This window comes from Manis javanica, chromosome 13, assembly GCF_040802235.1.
Source record: "Manis javanica isolate MJ-LG chromosome 13, MJ_LKY, whole genome shotgun sequence".
Lineage (NCBI taxonomy): Eukaryota > Metazoa > Chordata > Mammalia > Pholidota > Manidae > Manis > Manis javanica.
In genome coordinates, this window is record NC_133168.1 from 85,471,285 (window position 1) to 85,496,548 (window position 25,264).

Sequence of the window (25,264 nt, forward strand, 5' to 3'; positions counted from 1 at the left end):
TCATGAAATGCTCACCATGATAAGTGTATTACCATGTCACCACACAAAGGGTACAATGTTATCGGTTACAGTCCCTGTGCTGTACTTCCATCTCTGTGACTAATTTTATGATTTCACCTATTTCACCCACCCCTCCAGCCCCTTCCCCTATGGCAGCCACCAGTCTATTTTCAATGTTTCTGAGTCTATTCCTGATTTGAGAGATTCTATACCAGCAGGTAAAGACCTTCCTCACTCGTTGTTATGTCTACACAGCTTTCCACTCTACAGATGTTTCACACCTTAACAATGTGTCTCTAACGATAAACATTTTCTTTTCAATCTTTTGTTTCTAAGATGTTGCAATAATATTGCTGGGTCAAATTTGCAGCTGTAATTTTGATAGATATTGCCACATGTCAGCACACTTCTGTAGCTGCCTAATGGATTCCTTGACATTTTAAAGTTTTGGTAAGTATAGAACCATTCTAAGTATAGAACCATTCTTGACAATTCCAGCTGCCCATCTACGCATGCTGTTCCCTTTAAGTGAGCAAATTCAACTTTTATTTTCAAAAATTTTGTCTTGAAATCTATTTCTTTCAGTGCTCGCTCCCTTCTTTAATTTGTTTTTCTTCATTGGAAATGAAGGAAAAGACTCCAGTTTTACATGTTGTGGCTCTTTTGCATAGCTCCTATATTTTTTCTCCTCAGATTCCTTTTAAGCTCTTTCTTTAGGTTAACGTAATTTTGCTCATTTTTTTTTCAGTCCTATTCTCTATGTCCCTTAAGCTGTGTTTCAATCAGGGTCCAATATGACCACCCTAAATTTTGCCTTCATTACTATAGGGTTTTTTTCCTTCCATTTACTTACTGAGTTTTTCTAGTGCACAATTTCACGAGACCTCCCCAAAGGTTTTGCATCTCTGCTCTTATTTCTTGCCTAAAAAGGCAGGTGCTTTCTAACATCACTTGATTCTCCGTCAGTAATGCCATGACTTTCATCTGCTCTGTGCTGATCCTTCGGTGAGTATTCATCACTTAAAATTTTCTTTTTTTCTTACATTAGTTTCATACAGATCTTGTATCCATTCCTTTTGGTTACCAATCATCAAAGCAAATGGTTTCTCCTAGAGTTATTTCCACAATAGTTGTGTTAAAACATGTTCAGAGGTATATTACAGGATGTCAGTTTTTGTGTGAATTTATAACATCCAAACGCAGAATGAATGCCAGTGGGGAGCTCTCATGGCAAAAATCTGTGTTGTTCTCCAGAGCCAGAACCAAAATTGTCTCTGAAAATATGGTTTCTCTGTGTAATTACACACTTAGATTCAACTCTTCTGAGTCTTTACGCCAGTGGAAAACCAATTTAAACCAAACTTTAGAGCAATTGGTGCACCTCCAATAAATCACTGACTGCATCATCTCTTCCAATATTGTTTAGTTTCATAGATATTAGACATGATGTTTGGGTTTGTTGTATTTGTGGCATTTGGATTATTTCCAAGAAGAGACGATCATGTGTGTGCATGTGTGCATGCACAAACTTTGGGCCAACATCTTCAATATCAAAATAGACTTTTTCTTTCAACCAAGGGTTTCTTTTAAAATGTGATAATTACCAGGATTTGGAATGAATCATTAGCAATGGGGAGATATGGAAGGAAGGCAAGCAAGAGAGACAGATATGCATGTACCTTTGTGGTCCATGTTACTTTTCCCAGCCTAGGAACACTATTATTTTTTTAAGTGATTATTTTTTCTAGCTGATCACAAATACTTGGGAAGGAAGCCTCAAATAACTGGGATGGGTAGGAAACGGTGCTTAAAATGGAGTATCACTTCTGGAGAGCAACGTGTAAACCTAATAGGCTTAGTGATGCACAAATCTCAGGATTTTGATACAATCTGTATAGGTTGAAAGGCTTGGTGTTTTGCAGGAGGACTCCCCTATCACGCAGGCACCACTGAGAGAATAGCAGTTTACAGGAACTCTACTTCCCTTCTAGTCCTCAGGCCCTCAAGTAATTCATTTTTTAAATTGACTTTATTGGGGTAAAATATATTTGCAATAAAAATCAGATTATAAGTATATATTTCATGAGTTTTAACAATTATAAACCCCCTGTAACAACTTGGACTGAAATACAGAATCTTGCTATAACCCAAGAAACTCCCTCATTACCACCTCAGACAATGATGCCATTCCCACACTCAGGAAACCACAGATCCGATTTTTCTCACTATGGTTTACTTTAGACTGTTCTAGAATCACTCAGAGTAGAATCATTCTCTTCTATGTCTGTTTTCTTATGCTCAACATAATGTCTATGAGATTCTCACGTTATTGAATGAACTATTCCTTTTTATTGCTATATAGCATACCAATGTATGACTAAACCACAAATTGTTTATCTGTTCAACAGTTAATGGGCATTTGCTTTGTTCCCAGTTTGGGCTATTCTGAAGAAAGAGGTTATGAACATTCTTAAGCATTCTTTTTGTGGGCATTTGTTTTGATTTCTCTTGGATAAATACCCAGAAATGGAATTGCTGGGTCATACAGCAAGTATATGTATAACTTTATTTTAAAAATGGCCAAGCTCTGTTTGTTTCTATGCAGAAGATCAAGGCCTAGCTTGGATACCCAGAAAATGAACTAAGATACGATATGAGGAGGAGCTTCCGGCATCAGCACTCTCTGGAGGACTTGTGCCGGGGGATGATCATCAAAAAGCCTCCACAGGGATCCGGACGATGCTGCAGTTGTGGCTGCATCCAGCCCACCGTCTCCTGGACTTGCCATAGGAATGAGGAGGGAGATGTCTAGGCTGGCATGTGCATACAGTGAGACAACAAATTTGACCGGATCTGTACTGTTGGAACTCAACCAGGAGTTGGGAGGGGTGCAAGTTGTAGCACTCCAAAATCTCATGACTATAGACTACAGTTAAAAGAACATATGGGATGTGAACAGATCCCAGAAATGGGCTGCTTTAATTTGTCTGATTTCTCTCAGACTGTTCAAGTACAGTTGGACAATATCCATCATATCATAGACAAATTTTCACAAATGCCTAGGGTGCCTAAATGGTTTTCTTGGCCTCACTGGAGATGGCTGGTAATTATAGATTTGCTTTGTTTATGTCACCGTATTCCTATTATGTTAATATGTGTGCGCAAGTTAGTTAGTAGTTTAAAACCTATACATACTTAAGGTACTCTACAAGAAGATATGTCAAAGAAATAATCAATCCTCCCATGTTTCCTTCCATATACTACCTCTATAGCTTTTCTTCTTCCTTCCTAATTACAACCCTTAAATAGAATTCGTGCCTCATATCGAATTTACCGAGTATCATAATTCCTCCAGGTGGTAAAGATACCTCGAGACAAGTGCTGGGCATAGAAGCCACAGGGCATAAATCTGCAAAGAAGTAAAAAGCTAACCTTTTCAAACAATATGGCTTCTCTCTCACTTACCAACTTTACATTTCCCTGTATGGCCCCGGAAGATGACTGGTTAGCCAGAGACGGGTAAGATTCCTCAAGGGAGGTACAACCTAAGACAGGCACAGTCGCAGGGGGGCCATCAGGTGAGAATTTGGGGATCAACAGAGGTGAGGCTCAGAACCTCACCCCCCCTGCTTTGAGAGAAATCTTCTGCATCCGTGGATGTTTTGCTGCCCTTGTCTAGCCTGGATTAATACTTAGTCCATAGGCACACACCTGATCATCTGATCATCTACATTTGCCCTCTTACAGCACTAAACCATGTTTTCTACCTTTATCTTGCATCTACCTACCACTTCAGCATTTTATCAAAAATAAAAATAATAATAATAATAAAGGGAGAAATGTGGGATCAACATATAAATGAAGTACAAAAATCAAATGAATATTCATATTTGACCTGATTGTTTATAGGTCATATTGCATGATCAAAACCGAAAGTTTCTGTGATGACTGCCCTTGTACTGTTCACCATGTAAGAATTTATTCACTATGTAAGAATTCGTTCACCATGTAAGAACTTGTTCGTTATGCTTCAGAAGATTGGAGACTGACGAGAATTAGGCTTGAGATGGATTAATGATCGTACATTGAGCATTGACCCCCCTATACAGAATTTTATTGTTGTTAACAACCATTTGATCAATAAATATGAGAGATGCCCTCTCAAAAAAAAAATGGCCAAGCTCTATTCCAAAATAATTGCTGCCTCTTACAGTCTCACACAGCAGTGTATGAGAGTTCTAACTGCTTCATTTTGCCAACAGTGGTGCTTTCAATATTTTTACATTTTGCCATTCTAGTCTGTATAGTTTAAAAAGCGTACAGTGTGACTGTGATGTCCTCTTTGCTGGGTCCCAGGAGGAGGATCCCGTGCTCACTGTGATCACCTATGCGGGGCTGAGCCTGTCTCTGCTGTGCCTCCTCCTGGCGGCCCTCACCTTCCTGCTGTGCAAAGCCATCCAGAGCACCAGCACCTCCCTGCACCTGCATCTCTCCCTCTGCCTCTTCCTGGCCCACCTGCTCTTCCTCACGGCCATTGACCGGACTGAGACCAAGGTACTGACACTGTCTCCATGCTGCACTGGGTGCCTTAATACAGTGGGTCCTGGTGGGGGTCGGTGGAGTGAGGAGCCACTTTCACACTGAGCACACAACCTACAGACCCACCCCCTCTGACAACTCCTTCGTGCGTATCAGAGTTCTCCCGGATGGTAAGGTACAGGAGAAGCCCAGGGCACAGACTCCGCCCTGCCAGTCCCGCCTGGTGAGCCCTTACTCCTCCCCCAGGTGCTGTGCGCCGTCATCGCGGGGGCCTTACACTATCTCTACCTGGCCTCCTTCACCTGGATGCTGCTGGCGGGTCTGCACCTCTTCCTCACGGCACGCAACCTGACCGTGGTCAGCTACTCCAGCGTGAGCAGCTTCATGAAGTGGCTTGTGTTCCCTGTGGGCTACGGGGTCCCGGCTGTGATCGTGGCCATTTCTGCAGCGTCCAGGCCGCACCTTTATGGAACACCCACCCGGTAAATGCAAATCCCAGGAGAACACATTTTCAAAATCAGGTGGCAGCCGGCCTTGGCCCATGGGCTGCGGTCTGCAGATCCTTGTCTTAGTAGCTTTCTCCTTTGATTCTTCCTGGCGGGTGCATCTGACTGTCTCCGCGGTCCTCACAGTTCTCACCTCACTCACAATTCCCCTCCCTGAGGTTCAAATCCAATGCTGCCTTGGGCCTTCAGATCAGGTGACCTTCAGATACTGATTGTTTCCTAAGCCCCAGCTGCCTGGCTTGTGATTAAATTATGTGATGCACATCAGCCCTAAGTACTGTGTCAGACATAATGGTCTGCTTTTTTTTTACTCATCTTCCATGAACCAAAATTTTTCACCTTTTCTACCTGTACTTTACCTTCATAGTTCAGCTGAAACACAATTCACTGCTTTCAGGGAACCCTTCCCAACTGACTGCTTCTTCGACATCCCAGACGGGGTGGGGGTGGTTATGGATCCTGCTGCATGTTCTCAAACCTCCTCATGATTGGTTATAAATCTCATCATCTTGATTGTTTTCTATTGTCTGTTGACCTGTCACTTGGGGGCTGGCCGGGGGTGGGGGAGAATCTGTTCCCAGTCGAGGGCAAATCATCTTTGAAATTGAAATCAAAGGGAGAGAGTAAGTGGGAGAACCCGTGTATCGCCCACAAGCAGCCGTCCACTTCTGCTCTCGCTTGTCTCTGGTGACCCGGTTGCAAAAAGGGGTCCCACCCAACCTCTCCATTCCGGATATGCCCTGCTCCCCCTTGTAATCACTTGCTGACATGGAGATGGCCTACTTCTCTCCATCCCTTGGAGACACCTGTTGATACGGACATGCACTAAGGCCCAGTGAGAGGTTCTGGGAATATTGCAATTTTACCCACACCTTCCCACTTAGCTAGGATCTTGCTGAGGACACAGATGAATATATTTTAATTGCAACTGGGTCTACATAGCCAAGAACAGATCCTGACACAGAGAAGATATTCATTCTTTGTTCAAAAACATAAATTGTCAGGGTTCTTTTTTCTTAAAAAATATATCTGTATGGTGACAGAAGGTAATTACACTTATTGTGGTGACCATTTCTTAATGTATATAATTGTCAAACCACCATGTTGTACACCCGAGACCAATATCATATTGTATATCAACTGTATTTCAATTTAAAATTTTAAATAAATAATAAAGTTAAAAGACCATAACTAAGTTCAGGAGACCTGATGTACAGCATAGTGTCAATAGCTAACAAATATTGTAAATTAAAATGTACTAAGAGGATAGGTCTTAGGTTATGCATCTTACAAAAAAAAGCCATAATAATAATAATAAAGGAGACAGGAGGAAATTTTGGGAGGAGAAGGATATGTTTATTTGTCAATTCTTTACCCACAGAAGCCAATATTCTTGAATCTCTTCCTGTCTCCCTCTCCTACCCAGGATGCTGACACATAAAGCCACAGCTCAGCTCTTCATCTTGGGATGCACGTGGTGTCTGGGCTTCCTGCAGGTGGGGCAGCTGCCCAAATCATGGCCCACCTCTTCACCATCATCAGCAGTGGGCAGGGCGCCTTCGTCTTCCTGGTGTACTGCCTCCTCCGCCAGCAGGTACCACTGTCCGCCTCCCACCCGGGGGTCTTTCATCCTCACCCCTCTCAGTGAGCCGACCCAGGCCATGCTTTGCCTGCAGGCCTGGGCACAATACAGGACATGGTTTCAAGTGGCCAGGGAAAGAGGAGCTGAGTCTGAGAAGTTCACACTTTCCAGCAGGGCCATTTCTGAGGTCTCCAAATAGTGTGGTAAGGCCACACATTGCCCCCAGAGCACTTCACTAACTGCTCCACAAGAAATCTCATGTCTAGCACCCTGGACAAGCTGGGTAGGCAACAGGTGACGCCCTAGACTGGCTCACACTTGGTTCACTCCTGGACTCACCCAAAGGCACTTCCCTGTCATGAAAGAAGGTCTTCCTCTACTTGTGCTCACTGTGTCTCTGTTCACTTTGACCCTTGCACTTGACCATCCACTTACCCCTACACATGTGGAGCACCCACTTTGTGCGACATGGTGCCTGCCCTTTTTTGTGAAACTATCATTGATATACAATCTTATGTTTGTTTCAAACATGCAACACAGTGGTTAGACAGTTACCCATATTATTAAATCCTCACCCCTCTAGTGTAGTCACTGCCCATCAATGTGTAAGAAGGTACAGAATTATTCACTGTATTCCCCATGCTGCCCTACCGTCCCTGACCAACTTTTATCTTGTGATTGGTGCATGCCCTTTTAAATTTTACTTGTTGAGAAGGTAGAAAATGTAAGATAAAAAGCAGTGTCTGATGTGCTCAACCCTCCCCCCAGTGCCTTCAACCTTACAGAAAACACTTTTCATAAGCAGAGAGACCATAGTCCACTAAGGAAGCAGGAATTACTGATCTGCAGCGGTCTGCACTCGCCGCAGAGTCACAGCACCACCCTTTATCCCAAGTCATTCCATGCTACCCCGCTATATAATGAGCAATAAATATATGATATAAACAGTCACAAAAGGAAAGTGGAATCAGCATTCAGTTGGATTTGAGACTTTCCTTCAGTTTGAAATCACTCCTAGCATTTAAATACACAAACACTGCAAGTGAGCTGGAGAATCAAGGGGGCGGGGAGAGATCCTGGCAGCGTGAATCTTACCAAGCATTTGTATGTACTGGTTTACAAAACCCTCTCTTGTTTATTTTTTACTTCTTTGGACAATATTTTTAGTTTTCAGTGTACAAGTCTTACACTTTTTGTGTTTAAAAAAAACACAAGTCTGCAAGTTTACACCTTCCTTCTCAGGTGAATTACAAGGAACAGCTACATCAGGTAAACTTGTCTGCTGGAAAATGAACAAAAAACACTGAACTGTCATCTTTTGGACAAAGAGTATGAACACTTTATTGGAACGCAGTCACACCCATTTGTTGTATCATTTATGGCTGCTTTCATGCTACAGTGTCAGAGCTGATTCACTGTGATGGAGGCTGTTAAGGCCACAAAGCCAAAAATATTTACTACCTGGCCCTTTATAGAAAAAACTTCCTGGTACATGTTCTTTGAGACCTAATTTTCAGTATGCAGGAAATCCAGGGGACAGAAGAACAATTTTAATGACATCATGAGGAAACGGTCAGGCAAATCCTGAACATGGGTATTCAGCAAGCCAATTGACTTAAGACTTTTCTAACATCAATATCATTTTTAAAAGGGAAAAAAGCAACATAACAATCAAACTCAATGTCAATCTTACTGGGACTCTGGTTCAGATATCCAGGAATATGAGACATTTTGGAGGAAGTTGGGGTCATTTGAATATGTGTCAGACAATAAGTTATTATGATATGAGTGCAGTAAGAGTATTGATTATGTACACAATATTCTTTCAATTCTTTAATATTTGTTGATGGAATATTGATGAAGTGTCATGATGTCTTCATGGACTATCAAATGCTTAGCAAGACAATGTATACATGCATGTAAATACACTGAGAAAGATTTTTTAACGTGGCACTGTTAACAATTGCTGACTCCAGATTAAGGGTATATGAGTTTTTGTTTTTGTTTTGTTTTGGGGGGGTACTGGGTATATTGAACATCAATCAAAAAACACATTCAAGATGTCAAGCAAGGTGAAAAATATCAACAGTAAAAAACATTTCAAAGCAACAGAGTAAAAAGTTGGGCTCTCCTCTCAGAAGGGGATCCGAATGGGAGGTAAAAAGGGTGCGATCATTCAGGTCCTGCCGACCCTCTGAACAAGGCCGCTGACAACTGGCTGCTCCACAAGGGGCCCTGTGCCAACTTCCCGCTTAAAAGGCCCAAAGCGCAGTTGTCCTGGCTCAATCAGGTATTTAAAAGAGGTCATCAAACTGTAGTCCTCTTCCAAGTCCAGAACAGTCTCAATGACACCGCCATCATCGAAAGCCGGCCCGAGGCCACCCGGGTCAGCATCTCAGGCCTCCGGCGGGCTCTCGCCCCCCAGCAGAGCCCAGGCCTCCTCCCCGAGGGCGGGTCTCCGCAGCGACCACACACACGGTTCGACTCATTTTCAGATTCTAGTTTCCCCGCCAATTCTTCAGTGTGCGGATGCTTCTACGGTGGAACCTGTCGAGCAGATCCTCCGTGACCTCTTGGCTGGAACTGCTGACACGGATATTTGGGTCAACCCTCGGCTTCCCCTCCGCGCCCCCGCCCTCCGGCCCGCCGCGCGCTCGCTCTCCCCGCCGGCCCCGCCCCCCGGCCGGCTGCGCGCCCTCCGGCCCCGCCCCCCCGCCCGCCGCGCGCTCGCTCTCCCCGCCGGCCCCGCCCCCCGGCCGGCTGCGCGCCCTCCGGCCCCGCCCCCCCGCCGGCCGCGCGCTCGCTCTCCCCGCCGGCCCCGCCCCCTCGGCCCGCCGCGCGCTCGCTTTCCCCGCCGGCCGGGGCTCCCTCGGGGCGCACAGGGCCGCCGGCCAGGCGGACCCGGGGCCGGGCTTCGGGCCGCCCCTGAGGAGCCGGGCCGCCCGCTGGCCCAGGCCCGGTCGCTGGCTGCAGGCAGCTCCTTGGGCCCCCGCGCGGCTGCTCAGAGAGGCCCAGAGCTGGCGGGCCTGCCTGCGCCCACAGCACCGCCGGCCTGGAGAGCGAAGGGGCCCGGGACGCCCCGGCCCTCGCCTGCACCCCCGCCAGCACTGCCCGGCCCCCTCGCGCCGCCCGCGCCCCCGCCCCACAGCCCGTCGCACCCGTTCAGGACCTCCGCCGCCCTCCCCCATCACTCACCGCCCTAGTCCCGGCTCACACCCTCCCCCTCGCACACCCACTGCCCCGCACCCGCACCCGCACCCCCTTCTCTAGGCCCTGCCGGCAACCCTGCCCCCTACCCTGCACCACGCCCTACCCTAGGCCCCCCGCATATGAGTTCTTATTGTATCATTCTTACAAATGCTATGTTTACAAATGGCAAATAAATGGTGTCAGATGAATAAATATATTAACTATTAATTCATTAAAGATAAATGGTCTCATAAATTCCTAGACGTCCAGATAAAATGCCTTTTTCTCTGCACAAAACTAATTTTGGGAATAAATCTTTTCTAAAACTATGAATTTGCATGGCTAGATGATGGATTTAAAATAAAAAAATAAGACAAAATTATTAGAATAATAGAAGATCGAGAGGATCTCTAGTTCCACCTAGGAAATAGAAAATGGAAAAAAAATTGCTCCCAACGTAACAATAAGAAAAACCAGTACAAACAATAAAATCATTTATTTTCTTGAACCCAGGAGAGAGAGGCAGTTCAACAAAGTAGCCTAAAATCTAAGGAAAGAGGCTTGTCCCAGGAGAAAACATCAGGAGCACTAGCCGACCTACGGCAGAGCACAGAAGGTAGTATTCCGGGGCCACAGAAATGCTCGAGAAGATTCTCCTACAGCCCTTAATGAACCGCTAAGGGCCAAGTGCGGCTATCGTGAGAATATAGAACCTCTTAAGGAGCCGTAAGAATGTGGAGAGACCTTCTCTTAAATGCAGCCAGAGAGGGCAGGTCTACTGCTGAAGGTGGAGCAATGAGAAGTACCCTTAGCCAAACAGCCCCAAAATAAGCACTAGGTAACAAAACCAAAGATCAAAGGGCATTCTTAAATGCCGCCAAGGAAGAATGATACATTACGCAGAGGGAAACAATATAAATTTCCTAGCCAAACCCCTGGCCCATTCCCCCATTGCCCCATTGTCTCTCCCATTCCAATCCCCCTAGTCCAGTCATTTCCACCAAGCCCAGAATCCCTCTGCCTCCGTGTGCCAAAGCATTGACAGCACTCTGATTCCCTCCCTGGCCTCACACACAAATCTGTCTGACTCTGCCTGTTTTTTCCCAAGCTCGCCCACCATCATTCCAGCAGCTGTTGTCAGCCCTTCCCTTGCACCTGAGCCCTATCAGGTATTCAGCCCCCTCTAGCCCTCCTCTGTTGCCCCCAAACACTCCACCCCGTATCAAAGTCACTCCAATTCCTCCCCAAATCCTCACCCTTCCCGTTCATCCAGGACCTTCACGCTCCACTGACTTCCTTTACAACCACGCGGGGCAGGTGCTCCTAGTTCTCGCCTTCACCACCCTGTTCATACTCAACGGCTCCAGCCACCTGGCAACCACAGGACTTCTGTCCACCCAGATTGCAGGGTCTGTAATCCCCAGAGTGTCCTGGGTCCTCCTGACCCAGCCAGCTCTCCTCACTTTCCATATGGCCTCCAGACTTCCCGGTATTCCACTCCTGCCTCTCCCACCCCCAACTGCTGCACCGCTTCGGACCTATGCAGCCCACCATCCGGAATGCCCTCAAGCCCTCTGGGCTCCCCTGCCACTCCATGTCTCCCTGTATCTTCTGTCCCTCCTCGTCTCTCCCATTAATCCTCTCCCCACTCTGTGACTGCACTCAACTCCAGTGCGGTCTCTCCCCCTCTACCCGCTGCTCCCACCTCCCCAGCTCCTCCACAGCACCTAGTGCCTCCCCCAGACCTGCAATACAGTCTATTCTCAAGCACAACCCAGTTCCTATCAGGCCCACCACCATGCCCAGTCTCGCCATCTTTGTTCACAAAATTTTCCAGCCAGTTCTCCCCAGGCCCCTGTCCCTGTTGTAAAAATAGAAATAGGTTAGCATAAGCACAGCCATCTTAAAAGCCTAGAAGCCATTTTCTGAGTATGTGACTTAGAAAGAAAAACTGGAACTGGGTAAGGCCTTGAAAAACAAGCTAATCATGAACACCAGATGGTGGGCAGCTGTGGCTTTTAGTCAGCTAACCTTGGTCAGCTAATCCTACATACCAAGCTTATCGTGCAGAACCTCCCTGACAATTGAGGAGTGGTCTTATCTTGCTCCTGCCTAACCCCAGGATGTATGTCTTGCAAGAATAATGTGCAGCTGTGGAAAATTACTATGAGTTAAGTGTTTTGAAAATGCTATATAAACCCTTGGCTTTGAGTGCTCGGAGTCCTTGTTGAGACCGCTCGGGCTGACATTGGACCCCAGCTAGCTGGCTGAATAAAGACTTTGCTTGAATTTACATCTCTATGCCTGTGTAGTTTGTTCTCTGGAGAAGCCTCGGAAGCCCGGACCCTAACACTGTCTCACTATGAGTTTCAAACACCCAGCCCAGAATGCCCCACAGGAAGACTGACTGATCTAACTCAGCCCTGAACAGCCCCCAGTGGTCCCTCCACTCACTCCACTTCTCTCTGCTGATGCTTCTCCTCCCATTTCTTTTAGGCCACTGCTCCAATCCCAAGGAATTTCAACTCTCACTCTTTTTTTAAGTGTATTTTTTATTGAAGCATAGTTGATATGCAATCATATTGGTTTCAACTATACAACGCAGTGATTCAACAGTTACACACGATTAAATCCTTACCCCAACGAGTGCAGTTACCATCTGTCAACATAAAAAGATGTCGCAGAACCTCTGACTATATTCTCCGTGCTGCACTTCCATCCCTATGACCAATTTATATTATGATTGAGATTTTGGGCCTCTTTATTCCCTTCACCTATTTCACCCACCTACCCCAACCCCTCCCCCATGGTAACCATCAGTCACTTCTCAGTGTCTATGAGTCTACTGCTATTTTGTTCGTTTTGTTTTTAGATTCTTCATTTAAGTGAAATCATATGGTATTTGCCTGGCTTCTTTCACTAAGCATAATATCCTCTGGGTCTATCTATGTTGTCACAGATGGCAGGATTTATTTTGTTGGATTCCCCTGAGGAAGGCGCCGCCCCAAATCACTCACCAAAGACGTTTCTTGATGCAACAAGCAAGAGGAATTTATTCAGAAGCCAACCAGTTGGGGTCCAAGTCAGCCCGTCGCAACGGGTCTCAACGAGGACCCTGAGTACTTACAACTAAGTGGTTATATAGGATTTTCTGAGGCATTCAGCCCTAGAGAATTACCATGGTTACAGATTATGTTGTAGTAACAAGATAACAACACTACATAGCAAGATAACAATACTACAAAGGCAGTAATTTTTCAAACCTACGATTTCTGAGTTGGTGCCACGTCCTGGGGGTGTAGCAAGGTAGGGTCAGCTTTTATGTTTAACTAACCGAAAGGTTAGCGCTGCCAGCAGTCATGATTGATTAACTTGTTTTTCCAGAGGAGTTACCTGGTTTCAGTTGTTCCCTCTGAGTCATATATCAGAATGGCTTTTTGGGCTTCAAGATGGCTACTCTTAGGCTAACTTATTTCTCAGGGAGGTTGGGGTCCTACATTCCCCACTTCTTTTTCTGAACATTCTAATCATGGAATGTTGGTGTCTTCTTGATGTGTGAGGGTATGGTACTGTTGTCTCAGCATTAGCACCTGCACAGCACTCACTCTTTCTCTAATAAAGGTTATTACTCGATTTAAAATGCAGGGACCTAAGGTGAGGAGCAATATAAAAATAAGCAGGGGTCCTGTCAAGGTGGATATTAGAGTTGTAAGCCATGGGGATCTAGAGAACCAGGATTCAAACAGGCTCTGGTTAGCTTCTCGTTCTCGCTTTCGCTGATCTAATCTTTCTCTCAGTTTAGACATTGAGTCTCTTACTGCTCCAGTATGGTCTGCATAGAAGCAGCACTCTACCTTTAGAGCTGCACATAATCCACCTTCTTTTAGAAATAGTAAATCTAACCCTCGTCTGTTTTGCAGCACTACTTCAGAGAGAGAGGTTAGGGACTCTTCAAGTTTAGAAATAGACTGTTCTATAGTTCTCAAATCTTCATCGATAGCTATTCTTAGTCCTTCGTAATGTTGGTTCTCTTGTATAATTGCAGCCGCCCCTGTTCCTACTCCGGCTGCGACTCCTACTCCTAGTAATACAGCTAGAGTGAGTGAGACTGGCTCTCTCTTATACCTTAGTCTAGGTTCCAATTCTGCCACGAATGAGAAGTCATCATGATACATTAGTCTGGGTACTAACTGGACCATTATACAGAATTCGTGGGAGAAATTGAAGACAGAGGTGGAAACACATGGAGTTAGTCCAGTATTACAGGCCCACCATCCTTCGGGTGGTGGGACTAAATACCTGTTTTCTCTTGTGGGGATCATGGGGATGGTCTCATTACATAAATTTTTATGCGTGGCGGGAACCGTACCTAGACACTTTCCTATTCCAGACACTTCGGTTAGTGTTAGCTTTTTATGACTGCCCCAACTACAAATTTCGTGGCTGGTTGTATTCTTAAAATCAGCTGACAATCCCAGCCCTTCATAATAAGGTGGTCTAGAAGAAAAACATAACCAACAGGACTCTGTAGTTTTAGGGTCGGTGGCATTTAGGACTCTGAAAGCTCCCTCAACAAGGTTGAGGAGGCGCTGTCCATTGCTAGAAAAGGAGGTCAGTGGGCTAGGAGCAAAGACGGGGACAGCTGAAATAGTTAGGGTCCTTTTCGGGGCTGGGGTTGGGAGGCGAGGCTGATCTGGTAAGACAGCGTTTGGTCCTACTGGAATAGCTGGGAGGGTTTCTACTTTGAGTCTAAGAGTGAATACAACTCCATTATCATATCTTTCCTGATAGAGTCTTAATCCCCACATGAGCCCTCTTTCCCAATTTGCCTCCTTTCCGGTTTCAGTAAAGGAAATATCAATAAGATTACAGGTAGAGCTGGTCATACATTGGGCCTGAGTACTGTTTCTTTTAACTCTTATAAGACTTGGAGGGGAGCTCCCGGCATTTCTGCCTATCCAATGACATGTCCCTGTTTGTTCACAGCCCCAATTTTTGCAGAAAAAGTCTGTCTGCCCACCACACTGTGAGGCCTTAGCACGATCGGTTGAGGGGGCTGGGCACACATAGAAGCAGGTATCTTGGAGTTTTTTCATAGAAGCCCGAGATCCACATCCTGGCCTTCCTATTCTACCTCCGTGCCGAGGGTCTTGTTTGAAGAGAGTACATATGTCTACAGTGAGGGTAGGCCACCAAGTCCCCCTAGGATGCTGTTCTGTTAACTGGACTACTACTTGGTGGGAAGCTGGGGTAATGATTTGCCATGTCAGTAACCTGGGTTCATGGGGGTTAGGGTTCTGGTGGGTTGGAAGTAGCAGGAGCATCAGAATTACTAACAGCATAATTCTTTTTACACAAGCGAAACTTAAGGGGGTTATCAGTCCGAGTTACTCGCCAGTCCGGGTCCGGGGGTGCCTTCTTTAGATGTGAAGCGTGTATCCAGGAAGAGACGCCGTCCACTTTTACAGCTGTGGGAGTAGTCAGGAGGACGATGAAAGGTCCCTTCCACCGTGGCTCGAGGTTTCCTGTCCGGTGCCTTCTCACGTAGACTGGGTCTCCCACCTGGAACTGGTGAGGCACCGAGAGGTCTTCTGGCTGATAGGCTTCCTTGATAGAGGCCCACACCTCTTTCTGCACAGCCTCCAAGGCTCGTAACCTTTCAAGCAAAAACTTATTAGTTGCACACTCAGGGAATGTATGAAGATGTGCTGACTGAAGCGGGGCCGGGGCCCCAAACATTATTTCAAAAGGCGTTAGTCCAAAGCGGCTGGGAGTGTTCCTAACTCTAAACAGGGCAAAGGGAAGGAGGACTAACCAATCACATAAGCCAGTCTCTATGGACAATTTAGTCAAGGTCTCTTTTAGAGTTCTGTTCATCCTTTCTACCTGTCCTGAGCTCTGGGGCCTGTATGCACAATGCAATTTCCAATCCGTCCCCAGGATCTTGGCCAACCCCTGACTTACCTGGGCAACAAAAGCAGGGCCGTTGTCGGAGCCGATTACCTTTGGAATCCCAAACCTGGGAAATATTTCTTCAAGGATTTTTTTAGACACCGTCTGAGCTGTTTCAGTTTTGGTGGGGAACGCCTCTGTCCATCCTGAAAATGTGTCTAGAAAAACTAGAAGGTACTTGTATCTATACTTAGCAGGCTTAATTTCAGTGAAGTCAACTTCCCAATAAGTTCCTGGGCGATCTCCTCGAAGTCTTTTCCCGGATATTGCTTGATTTTTGCTCACGTTTACTAATTGACAGGGAACACAATTTTTTACAATCTCGTCAGCTAATTTTCCTAATCCAATAATATGATAAGGGGAGTCTCGAACTAAAGTCTTTAGGTTTTTTGCTCCCAAATGTGTCAGTTGATGTAATTGCCTTAAGTATTCTTCTGCCTCTTTCCGGGGCAGGACAACTTTCCCTTTTTCAGACTTGTATATCTCTTGGGGTGAGGAATTTTTGAACCCTAATTTGTTTATACAAACGAGATCTTCAGGTGTGTACTGGAAGCTCTCGATGTGAGTGGCTTCCGGACACACTTGAAGGGGCAAAATGTTCATTCCCTGAGCCGCTTGCTTTGCGGCTTGGTCTGCTCTCCGATTTCCTCGAGCTATTGGAGAGTCATCTTTCTGGTGTCCAGGGCAATGCATTATTGCTACTTCTTTAGGCCTATGGATGGCTTCCAGCAAATCTAAAATTTCTTGTTTGTTTTTAACATCTTTCCCGGCAGAAGTTAACAGCCCTCTCTGTCTATAAATAGCCCCGTGTATATGAGCAGTGGCAAAGGCGTATCTGCTGTCAGTGTAGACGTTAAGTCTCTTACCTTCTGCCATCTTTAGGGCCTGAGTCAGGGCGATGAGTTCTGCTCGCTGTGCAGAGGTGCCCGTTGGGAGTCCACTGGCCCATACAACTCGGTCATCATCTACTACTGCAGCTCCGGCCATTCTCTTACCATCCATGATGTAACTGCTCCCGTCTGTATACCAAGTCAGGAGTCTCGTTCCCCCTAAGGGCTGATCTTGCAAGTCCTGGCGGGTTCCTGTCTCTTCAGCCAGGATTTCCTGGCAGGTGTGAAGCACTTCTTTCTCCAAATCGGGGAGCAGAGTGGCCGGGTTTAGGATGGCAGGGGGGGCAAACTCTACTCGATCACGATTCAGGAGTAAGGTTTGGTAGTGAGTCATTCTGGCATTCGACATCCATCTCTCGGGTGGTTGCCGAATTACACTCTCCAACGCATGTGGAGCAACTACAGTAAGTTTCTGTCCCAGTGTCAGTTTGTCAGAATCTTTAACTAGGAGGGCCACAGCCGCTACTACTCTCAAACAGGCAGGCCATCCACTACTTACTGGGTCTAATTTTTTTGACAAATAGGCGACAGGTCTCTTCCAAGGTCCCCATTGCTGGGTCAACACTCCCCGAGCCACTCCACTCCGCTCATCCACAAAAAGGACGAATGGCTTAGTTACGTCTGGCAGGGCCAGAGCGGGTGCCGACAGGAGGGCTTTCTTGATTTCATCAAAGGCCTGTTGCTGTTCAGGTCCCCAAACAAACGGGGCTGCCTCTTTGGTTAGGGGGTACAGGGGGGCGGCTAAGGTGGCATATCCGGGTATCCACAATCTGCAGAACCCTGCTGTTCCCAGAAATTCGCGGACTTGGCGCGGAGTAGTAGGGACCGGGATCTGCGTCACAGTCTGCTTCCGGGCTTCAGTAAGCCACCTCTTCCCTTCTCTCAGGGAATACCCTAAATAAGTCACTTGTGGTTGGCAGATCTGTGCCTTTTTGGCAGATGCTCTATACCCCAGCCTAGTAAGTTCAGTCAAAAGGGTTTCAGTAGCCGCTTGGCAGACTTCCTGTGTAGGAGCGGCTATCAGTAAGTCATCAACATATTGTAACAAGGTTACCTGCGGGTTGGAGGCTCGGTAAAAGGCCAAGTCCTGGTGTAAAGCCTCGTTGAAGAGGATAGGTGAGTTCTTGAATCCTTGTGGCAAGCGAGTCCAGGTCAATTGTCCAGTAGTTCCTGTGGAGGGGTCTTTCCACTCAAAAGCAAACAGCGGTTGGCTACTCTGGTGCAGGCGCAAACAAAAGAAGGCATCTTTTAAATCTAAGACTGTATACCAAGTATTTTCTGGGGCCAGAGAGCTTAGCAGGTTGTAAGGATTCGGCACAGTGGGATGAATGTCCTGTGTTCTCTTATTAACTTCTCTCAAATCTTGCACTGGTCGATAATCTCCTGTTCCCACTTTCTTTACAGGCAGCAAGGGAGTGTTCCATGGGGATTTACATTTTACTAATATCCCCTGTTCTATGAGCCTCTGGATATGGGGCCTAATCCCATCTCTGGCTTCTTTACTCATTGGATATTGTCTCACAGTTACTGGTGAGGCTGAGGCTTTTAATTCTATGACCACCGGGGGTTGGTTTACAGCGAGTCCCATACCTGCCGTCTCTGCCCAGGCCCCTGGAAACTGGTTGAGCTACCTCTGATTAACTCGGGAGGGTTCTGGTTCCTTAAAAAGGCGGTACTCGTCTTCTAACTTTATAGACAGAATGCTTAGGCCCAAGGGTCTCTTTTTTCTATCAGTCACTTGGGTATCTTCAGTCTGAAAGGATATTCGGGCCCCGACTTTGGTCAAGATGTCTCTTCCCAACAAGGGTGTAGGGCATTCCGGTATAACAAGGAATGAGTGGTTTACTTGTCCCACTCCTAAGTCCACTGTTCTTTGGGTAGTCCATGCATATTGTTTCTGACCCGTGGCCCCAAACACCCAAGACTTTTTACTAGAAAGGGGGCCTCTAGCTTGGGTCAGTACTGAATGTTGAGCACCGGTATCTACCAGAAACTCAACGGGTTGCCCCTCCACCTTCAGAGTTACCCTAGGCTCGGGGAGGGGTTCCGAGCCCCGTCTTTCCTAGTCCTCATCTTCTAGCAGGGACAACACTTTCTTCGGAGGTCCCCGTGGTGGCTTCTTAGGGCATTCTTTCACCCAATGCCCCTTTTCCTTGCAGTACGCACACTGATCTTTATCCAAAGGAGGTCGGTTGCCCAGGGACCCTGCCTTCCTAGTTCTACCACTAGAGGGCGGCCGTCCCTTACTTTCTACTACTGCGGCCAAGATTTTTGTTAAATTTCTCTCATGCTTCCTATCTCTCTTTTCTTCTTTACTTTCTCTCTCCTTCTCTTTCCTTAACTCCTTCTCTTCTTCAGTCTCTCTCTTATGATAAACTTTCTCTGCTTCTTTCACTAAATCTCTCAGCGACAAATCCTGTAAGCCCTCCAATCTCTGAAGCTTTTTCTTAATGTCGGGTGCCGATTGCCCGATAAAGGCAAGGGCCACTGAAGCACTATGCCCCTCAGAAGTGGGATCAAAGGGGGTATACCGCCTGAAGGCTTCTATCAGGCGCTCTAAGAATACTGCAGGTGCTTCAGTGGCTCCCTGGCTGACCTCTCTTACCTTGGCCAAATTGGTGGGGCGTCTTGCGGCCCCACGGAGACCTGCCACCAGAGCCTGACGATAGATGGTTAGTCGCTCCCTACCTTCTGGAGAATTAAAGTCCCAGTTGGGTCTAGTCAACGGGAACCCCCTCTCTATGTCATGAGGGAGTTGCGAAGGCCGTCCGTCGGTTCCAGGCACATTCCTCCGTGCCTCCAGGAGAATCCTCTCTCTCTCTTCCGTGGTAAAGAGCACCTGCAAAAGCTGCTGACAGTCATCCCAGGTGGGCTGGTGGGAAAACATCAGAGACTCTACTAAACCAGTTAGTTTCTGTGGCTCCTCTGAAAAGGGCGGGTGGTTAGCTTTCCAATTATACAAATCAGCAGAGGAGAAGGGCCAATATTGCAGGGGTTGGAAAGGTGGTTCCCCTTCTTCTCCAAGGATGGGAACTCCATAAGACCGGAGAGGAAAGATACCCGGTGGGTCCAAGATGACCCCTCGGCGGCGCCGGGTGCCCTGGGCAGGTCCCGGAGCCTGCCCTACTGCCTCAGCATCAGGGACTGAGGGTGCCGGAGCTGGGGGTGCTGAGGGTGCTGAGGGTGCTGGGGGTGGGGGCACCGGGGGTGCCGTAGGGGCAGGAGGGTAAGGAGGGGGAGGGGGATCATCAATTATAAGCGAATCCTGAGTATCAGGGTAAACTTTGGTAGTTTCCTTTTCCTTTTTCTGAGGTTGAGTCTGGGCAGCTAAAACTCGAGGGCCCATTTTCTTTTGCACCCAGGGCTTTACCCAGGGTGGTGGGTTCTCCACCAACTCTTGCCAGACTACAATGTAGGGTTGCTGATCCGGGTGTCCTTGAGACGAATCCTGAAAGACAACAGCTTTTACTGCTAATAAGGTGGGGAGATCAAAAGTCCCCTCCGAGGGCCACCCAACATTGTAGGTGGGCCATTCGGAGGTACAGAAAGTCTGCCATGGTCCCTTTTTCACTTCTACTGACAAGTTATGTGCCCTCGCTCTAACTTCCGTCCAATGATCTAGCGTCAGGCTAAGGGGAGTCGTCACTGTCTGTCCCATTGTCAGTATAACAATAATTATACACGTAAAGGACACAAAAAACAAAGACACACACAGATTAGACACACAGCGGCCGCTTTTGGTTCTTTTCAGAGCCTCGAACAGAAACCGAAAGGAATAAGAGGGTTGATATTCTCGGCGCCCAAAAATCAACCCTATCTCATCAGGTTCAGTTTGCCGGAAAAACAGACGGGAGGCTACCAGGCGTCCCTGGCCTCCCAACCTCCCTGGGGCGTCCCCCAGGGTTGCAGCCTGCGGTGCTCTAGTACGTCTACCGACCGCAGTCACAGCCCCTTTACGGGATTGAGACGGCTGCCAGACAGCGGGTACCCTTCAGAACTCCGACCGGTCTCACTGAAACAGAAAACAGAACACATACAACTCAAGGCGCCACTAATCTTACCTCTTCCTCCAAGAGCGACTTCGGGAGTGAAGCGGGGTGGACGCCCGATCCCGGACGAGCCCCCAAATGTTGGATTCCCCTGAGGAAGGCGCCGCCCCAAATCACTCACCAAAGACGTTTCTTGATGCAACAAGCAAGAGGAATTTATTCAGAAGCCAACCAGTTGGGGTCCAAGTCAGCCCGTCGCAACGGGTCTCAACGAGGACCCTGAGTACTTACAACTAAGTGGTTATATAGGATTTTCTGAGGCATTCAGCCCTAGAGAATTACCATGGTTACAGATTATGTTGTAGTAACAAGATAACAATACTACATAGCAAGATAACAATACTACAAAGGCAGTAATTTTTCAAACCTACGATTTCTGAGTTGGTGCCACGTCCTGGGGGTGTAGCAAGGTAGGGTCAGCTTTTATGTTTAACTAACCGAAAGGTTAGCGCTGCCAGCAGTCATGATTGATTAACTTGTTTTTCCAGAGGAGTTACCTGGTTTCAGTTGTTCCCTCTGAGTCATATGTCAGAATGGCTTTTTGGGCTTCAAGATGGCTACTCTTAGGCTAACTTATTTCTCAGGGAGGTTGGGGTCCTACAATTTCTTTTTTATGGCTGAATAATATTCTACTGTGTATATGTACATACCTATCCATTCTTCTATTGATGGTCAACTCTCACTTTTCTTATTAAGGTATCATTGATATACAGTCTTATGAAGGTTTCACAAGAAAACAATGTGGTTACTACATTCACCCACATTATGGAGTACCCCCCATATCCCACTGCAGTCACTGTCCATTTGTGCAGCAAGATGCCACAGGGTCAGTACTTGTCTTCTCTGTGCTACACTGTCTTCCCCATCTCACTCTTGAATACGCATATTGCTAAGACCCAAAGTGCCCAACTTCTGGATATCAAAATCATCCCTAGGATCTGAAGGCTCCAAGCATGCAGCTTCAGCTGCTTGTAGTTCTCTGGTTCCTGCCTTTTAGATTAACAATTCTGCAACACATGAGCTCAGTAACTTCTGGTTCCATGACACTTGGGATCCTCAACTTCCAGCTTCAAAGTGCTTCTCATTACATACTTCCCAGGTCCAGATTCTATGTCTCCACCAGGGGATTAAATCCTGAATGAGCCCGTTTCCTCAACCATATAATGACCATCAGATCCAGGAAAGGGGGTAACAAATGCAGGGAGCTGCTTGCAACTGAGCCCCAAAGAGCACAGCTGCAAGGAGAGACCTCTTCCACCTTGTACCTCATCCCCAGCCCCCACCCGCTCTCTGATGGGCCTGGTCTTGTACCAGATCTCTAGCATGAGAAGTGGAACCTCACTTCAAAAACTTGTCTCATGCCAGTTTCTATCTCAAAGACACAATTCTGGGAGGGAGGAAAGAGCTGGGAAACCCCCAGGCCCTGATCAGCCTGGTCTGGTTAACTCATTTGTCATTGGGTTTCATACTAGAGCTTAATCTTTATTTTCTCCTTTACCATTTGTCAGTAAAATTACAATTATTTCTAGAATCTCTTGCCTGGTTTTACTGCATCTGCATATCAATAGATGTCTCCAAGGGGTGGAGACTATTAGTCATCTGCATATCAACAGGGAATTACAAGGGCCTGCTAGCGTTTATCTCAACCGGAGCGGCTGGGTGGAGCTCTCTTCTCTCTTCTGCTGCAGCTGCGTCTGAGGAGAGATGGGACAATGGCTTTTAAGAAATAAACGGTTTCTTAAACTTCATTTCTCCCTTTGACTGATTGCAGTTTCAAAGATATTTTGCCCTGGGATTTCCCCCCCAGAGTTACCCATTCAAAAATCACCCATGGAGAAATTAATAATGTTATTCCCATTATAAACAAGGACAGAAGATTTGATGGATTTTAAAAGTGAAGATATGGGGCAAATGCTGGGATCTCCCAAACTAAAACCGTCTAGGGGTGCTGCCGTTAGCTGACCCTAGAGTCCTCTGGCACCCGCCCCCCACAGCCAGGCCTGTATTCCACCTCCTCCGTGTCTGCACGGGAGTTGTGTGTCCCCAGGCCACAGTATCTCCTACATTTCCTCTCCTAGTTTTCCACCTTGCAGATTATTGTGGACTGATTGTTTTTGCCCCCCACCAGTTCATACACTGAAGCCCTAAATGTGATGACCACCCCCGTGAGATGGTATTTGGTGAGGACACCTTCGGAAGATAATTAGATAAGGGTGGGGCCCTTGAGATGAGATTAATGTCTTAAGAGGAGACACAGGAGAGTTTGCTTTTTCTCTCTCGACACTCCAAAGGAGAGAAAAGGCCATGTGGGCGCAGAGTGAAATGACGGCCATCCACAAGACAGGAAGACAGCTCTCACCAGAAACCAAACCCTGTCACACCTTGACCTTGGACTCCCCAGCCTCTAGAACTGTGAGAAAATCAATTTCTCTTCTTTAAGCCACCCAAACTATGGTATTTTATTATAGCAGCCTGAGCTAATACACCAATCCTCAAGATTCCTGGACATGTGGATCATGTCTACCTGGTTCATTTAGTTTCTTTCAGTTTAGCACCATGCCTTTCAAAAGAGTAAGCACCCATTAAATACTTGAGTGAATGAATAAATTGGGGTAGGATGAAGAAGTCCCCTGAACGTCCTAGGACAGAGATCAGCAGACTACAGCCCATGTGCTGGGGTGATGAGTCTGTTCCCCTCGGTTCCTGTCCCCACCGCAACAATGAACTGAAGGGCAGAGACACAGTTGTGAAACAGAATGAATGAAAGCTTCATTTGAATATACTCGAAGGGAAGAAAGGGCTAGAGTCAAGGCAGATAAGGGCAGGTTTACTTGCGTATCTGCAGTAGGAAAGAGAGTGAAGACTTATGCTTACAGCCTGGAAAACAGGATAGAACAGCACAGTAACAAAGACCCACGGGGAGAGACAGAGACAAAGTATGATAAGTTGAGCAGTAAAGAGTCTCTTGAAAATACACAGGCCAAGAGAAGGGCATGCAGGCAACCCCAGGGAGGAGGAGGGACACCCAACGGCTGGGCTTCTGTGTTTATGGCTTTCAGGAGTGGGTGACGGATCGGGGGTAGGCCTGCCAGGAAGTCTCATCTCGGGATTCCCTCTGATGAGAGACAGTAGGTCACAGTCTGCAGCCAGTCCTCTAGGTGACTCTGTCGGACAAGCCTTCTGTTCCTCTCCGAGACAGTGGCTCCTCCCAAGGACTGGGAACACGTCACAAGGACTGGGAACACATCACAAGGACTGGGAACACGTCACAAGGACTGGGAACACTTGCCGTGCCTTTAGATAAGCCATTGGCTGAATCTAACTTCCCAATTCTCTTTCAAAAGTGGAACCTTAGCCTTAAGACAAGTCTCTCCTTTTCTTATTATGCTAATCTCAGCATTTTTTAGGAAAATTCATCATATGCTTGTCCCTTGTCTCTGCACTATCTCACCTGCATTAGGTCTTCAGGTCGGCCCAGATGCAGAGCCTGTGGACTGAACTCACATGGCAAAGGGCATGAGTCTGTCTACCCTCTGGCTTAATCTGATTAATCCCTACGATCTCTTTTCATCCGCTCATGCTCATGTCTATCTGCTTGCCTAATACATGGGCCACACCTGGCTTACCACCCTTTTTTGTACAGCCCAAAACCTAAAAATAGTTTTCATTTTTAAATGGGTGAGACAAAAAAAAAGTATAATATTTTGTGCCATGTGACCATTACATGAAATTCAAATTCAATGTCTATAAATAAAGTTTCATTAAAACATAGCCATGATCATTCATTTATGTGTATCCATAGAGTTTTCATGCTACAGTGGCAGAATTGAGTTGTTGTTACAGATATCTGGCTGTGATGGTTAATTTTACATAAACTCGACTGGGTCACAGGATGTCCAGATAGCTGATTAAACCTGATTTCTGGGTGTATCTGTGAGGGTGTTTCCAGAAGATGTTACCACTTGAATTGGTGGACTTATTAAAGCCGAGGACCTTCCCCAGTGTGGCTGGGCACAATCCAATCCACTGAGGGCCTGAATAGAATTCAAAAGTGGATGAAGGTTGAATTCACAACCTCACTGAGCTGGGACTTCGATCTCCCGCCCTTGGTGCTCCTGGTTCTCAGGTCTTCAGACCCAGACTGGAATCTACACCATTAGTTCTCTGGCTCTCAGGCCTTCAAATTACAGCCCTGGTTTTCTTTAGTTTCAAGCTTAGAAATGGTAAGCCGTGGGACTTCTCAGCCTCCATTATCAGGTGGGTCAAAACCTCATGATAAATCTTTTCGTGTGTGTGTGTGTGTGTGTGTGTGTGTGTGTGTGTGTGTGTGTGTATGCATGTGTTTATCTTTGGGTAAAATTGCAGTATTTACAGAATCTCTCACCCAGCCATAGTACATCTCCATATCAATAGGTGTTTCCAAGGGGTGGAGAGAAGCAGTCCATCTCTATATCAATAGGTGATTACCAGCGTAGGGGGAGCAAGGGCATAACTGGGCCAGAGAAGTTTGCTGGGGTCCCCTTTTTTGCAGGCAGGTAGTGAGAGACATAGGCAAGC

The 25,264-nt window shown here is 46.7% G+C and overlaps 2 protein-coding genes across 12 annotated transcripts in view; one reads left to right on the plus strand and one right to left on the minus strand.

Moving 5' to 3' along the window:
* The first annotated feature begins 973 nt into the window (after nt 1–973).
* On the plus strand, nt 974–5,030 carry LOC118972453 (adhesion G protein-coupled receptor E3-like). Its single transcript, XM_073219474.1, has 3 exons — nt 974–1,005; nt 4,299–4,554; nt 4,786–5,030. The coding sequence occupies exons 1-3, from the start codon at nt 974–976 to the stop codon at nt 5,023–5,025; spliced, it is 528 nt and encodes a 175-aa protein (XP_073075575.1). The 3' UTR covers nt 5,026–5,030.
* A 9,148-nt stretch (nt 5,031–14,178) lies between these two features.
* LOC108389539 (adhesion G protein-coupled receptor E2) overlaps nt 14,179–25,264 on the minus strand; it is a 43,147-nt gene continuing 32,061 nt past the window's right edge. For 10 of the 11 annotated variants that reach the window (XM_073220042.1, XM_073220039.1, XM_073220043.1 and 7 more), the window contains 2 exons: nt 15,781–22,401; nt 14,179–15,472 (listed from right to left, as the gene is read on the minus strand). In XM_073220042.1, the coding sequence (XP_073076143.1) occupies nt 22,345–22,401 (57 nt within the window). In that variant the 3' untranslated portion in view covers nt 14,179–15,472; nt 15,781–22,344. The remainder of the gene's footprint in view (nt 15,473–15,780; nt 22,402–25,264) is intronic. The other variant, XM_073220034.1, reaches the window with a different exon arrangement.

Bases quoted from the DNA above. Each gene is read 5' to 3' on its own strand.
- LOC118972453 (XM_073219474.1), top strand. From the start codon at position 974: ATGACTTTCATCTGCTCTGTGCTGATCCTTCG. The intron at 1,006-4,298 runs GTGAGTATTCAT...TTGCCATTCTAG, and splicing joins TGCTCTGTGCTGATCCTTCG to TCTGTATAGTTTAAAAAGCG. The intron at 4,555-4,785 runs GTACTGACACTG...CTCCTCCCCCAG, and splicing joins TTGACCGGACTGAGACCAAG to GTGCTGTGCGCCGTCATCGC.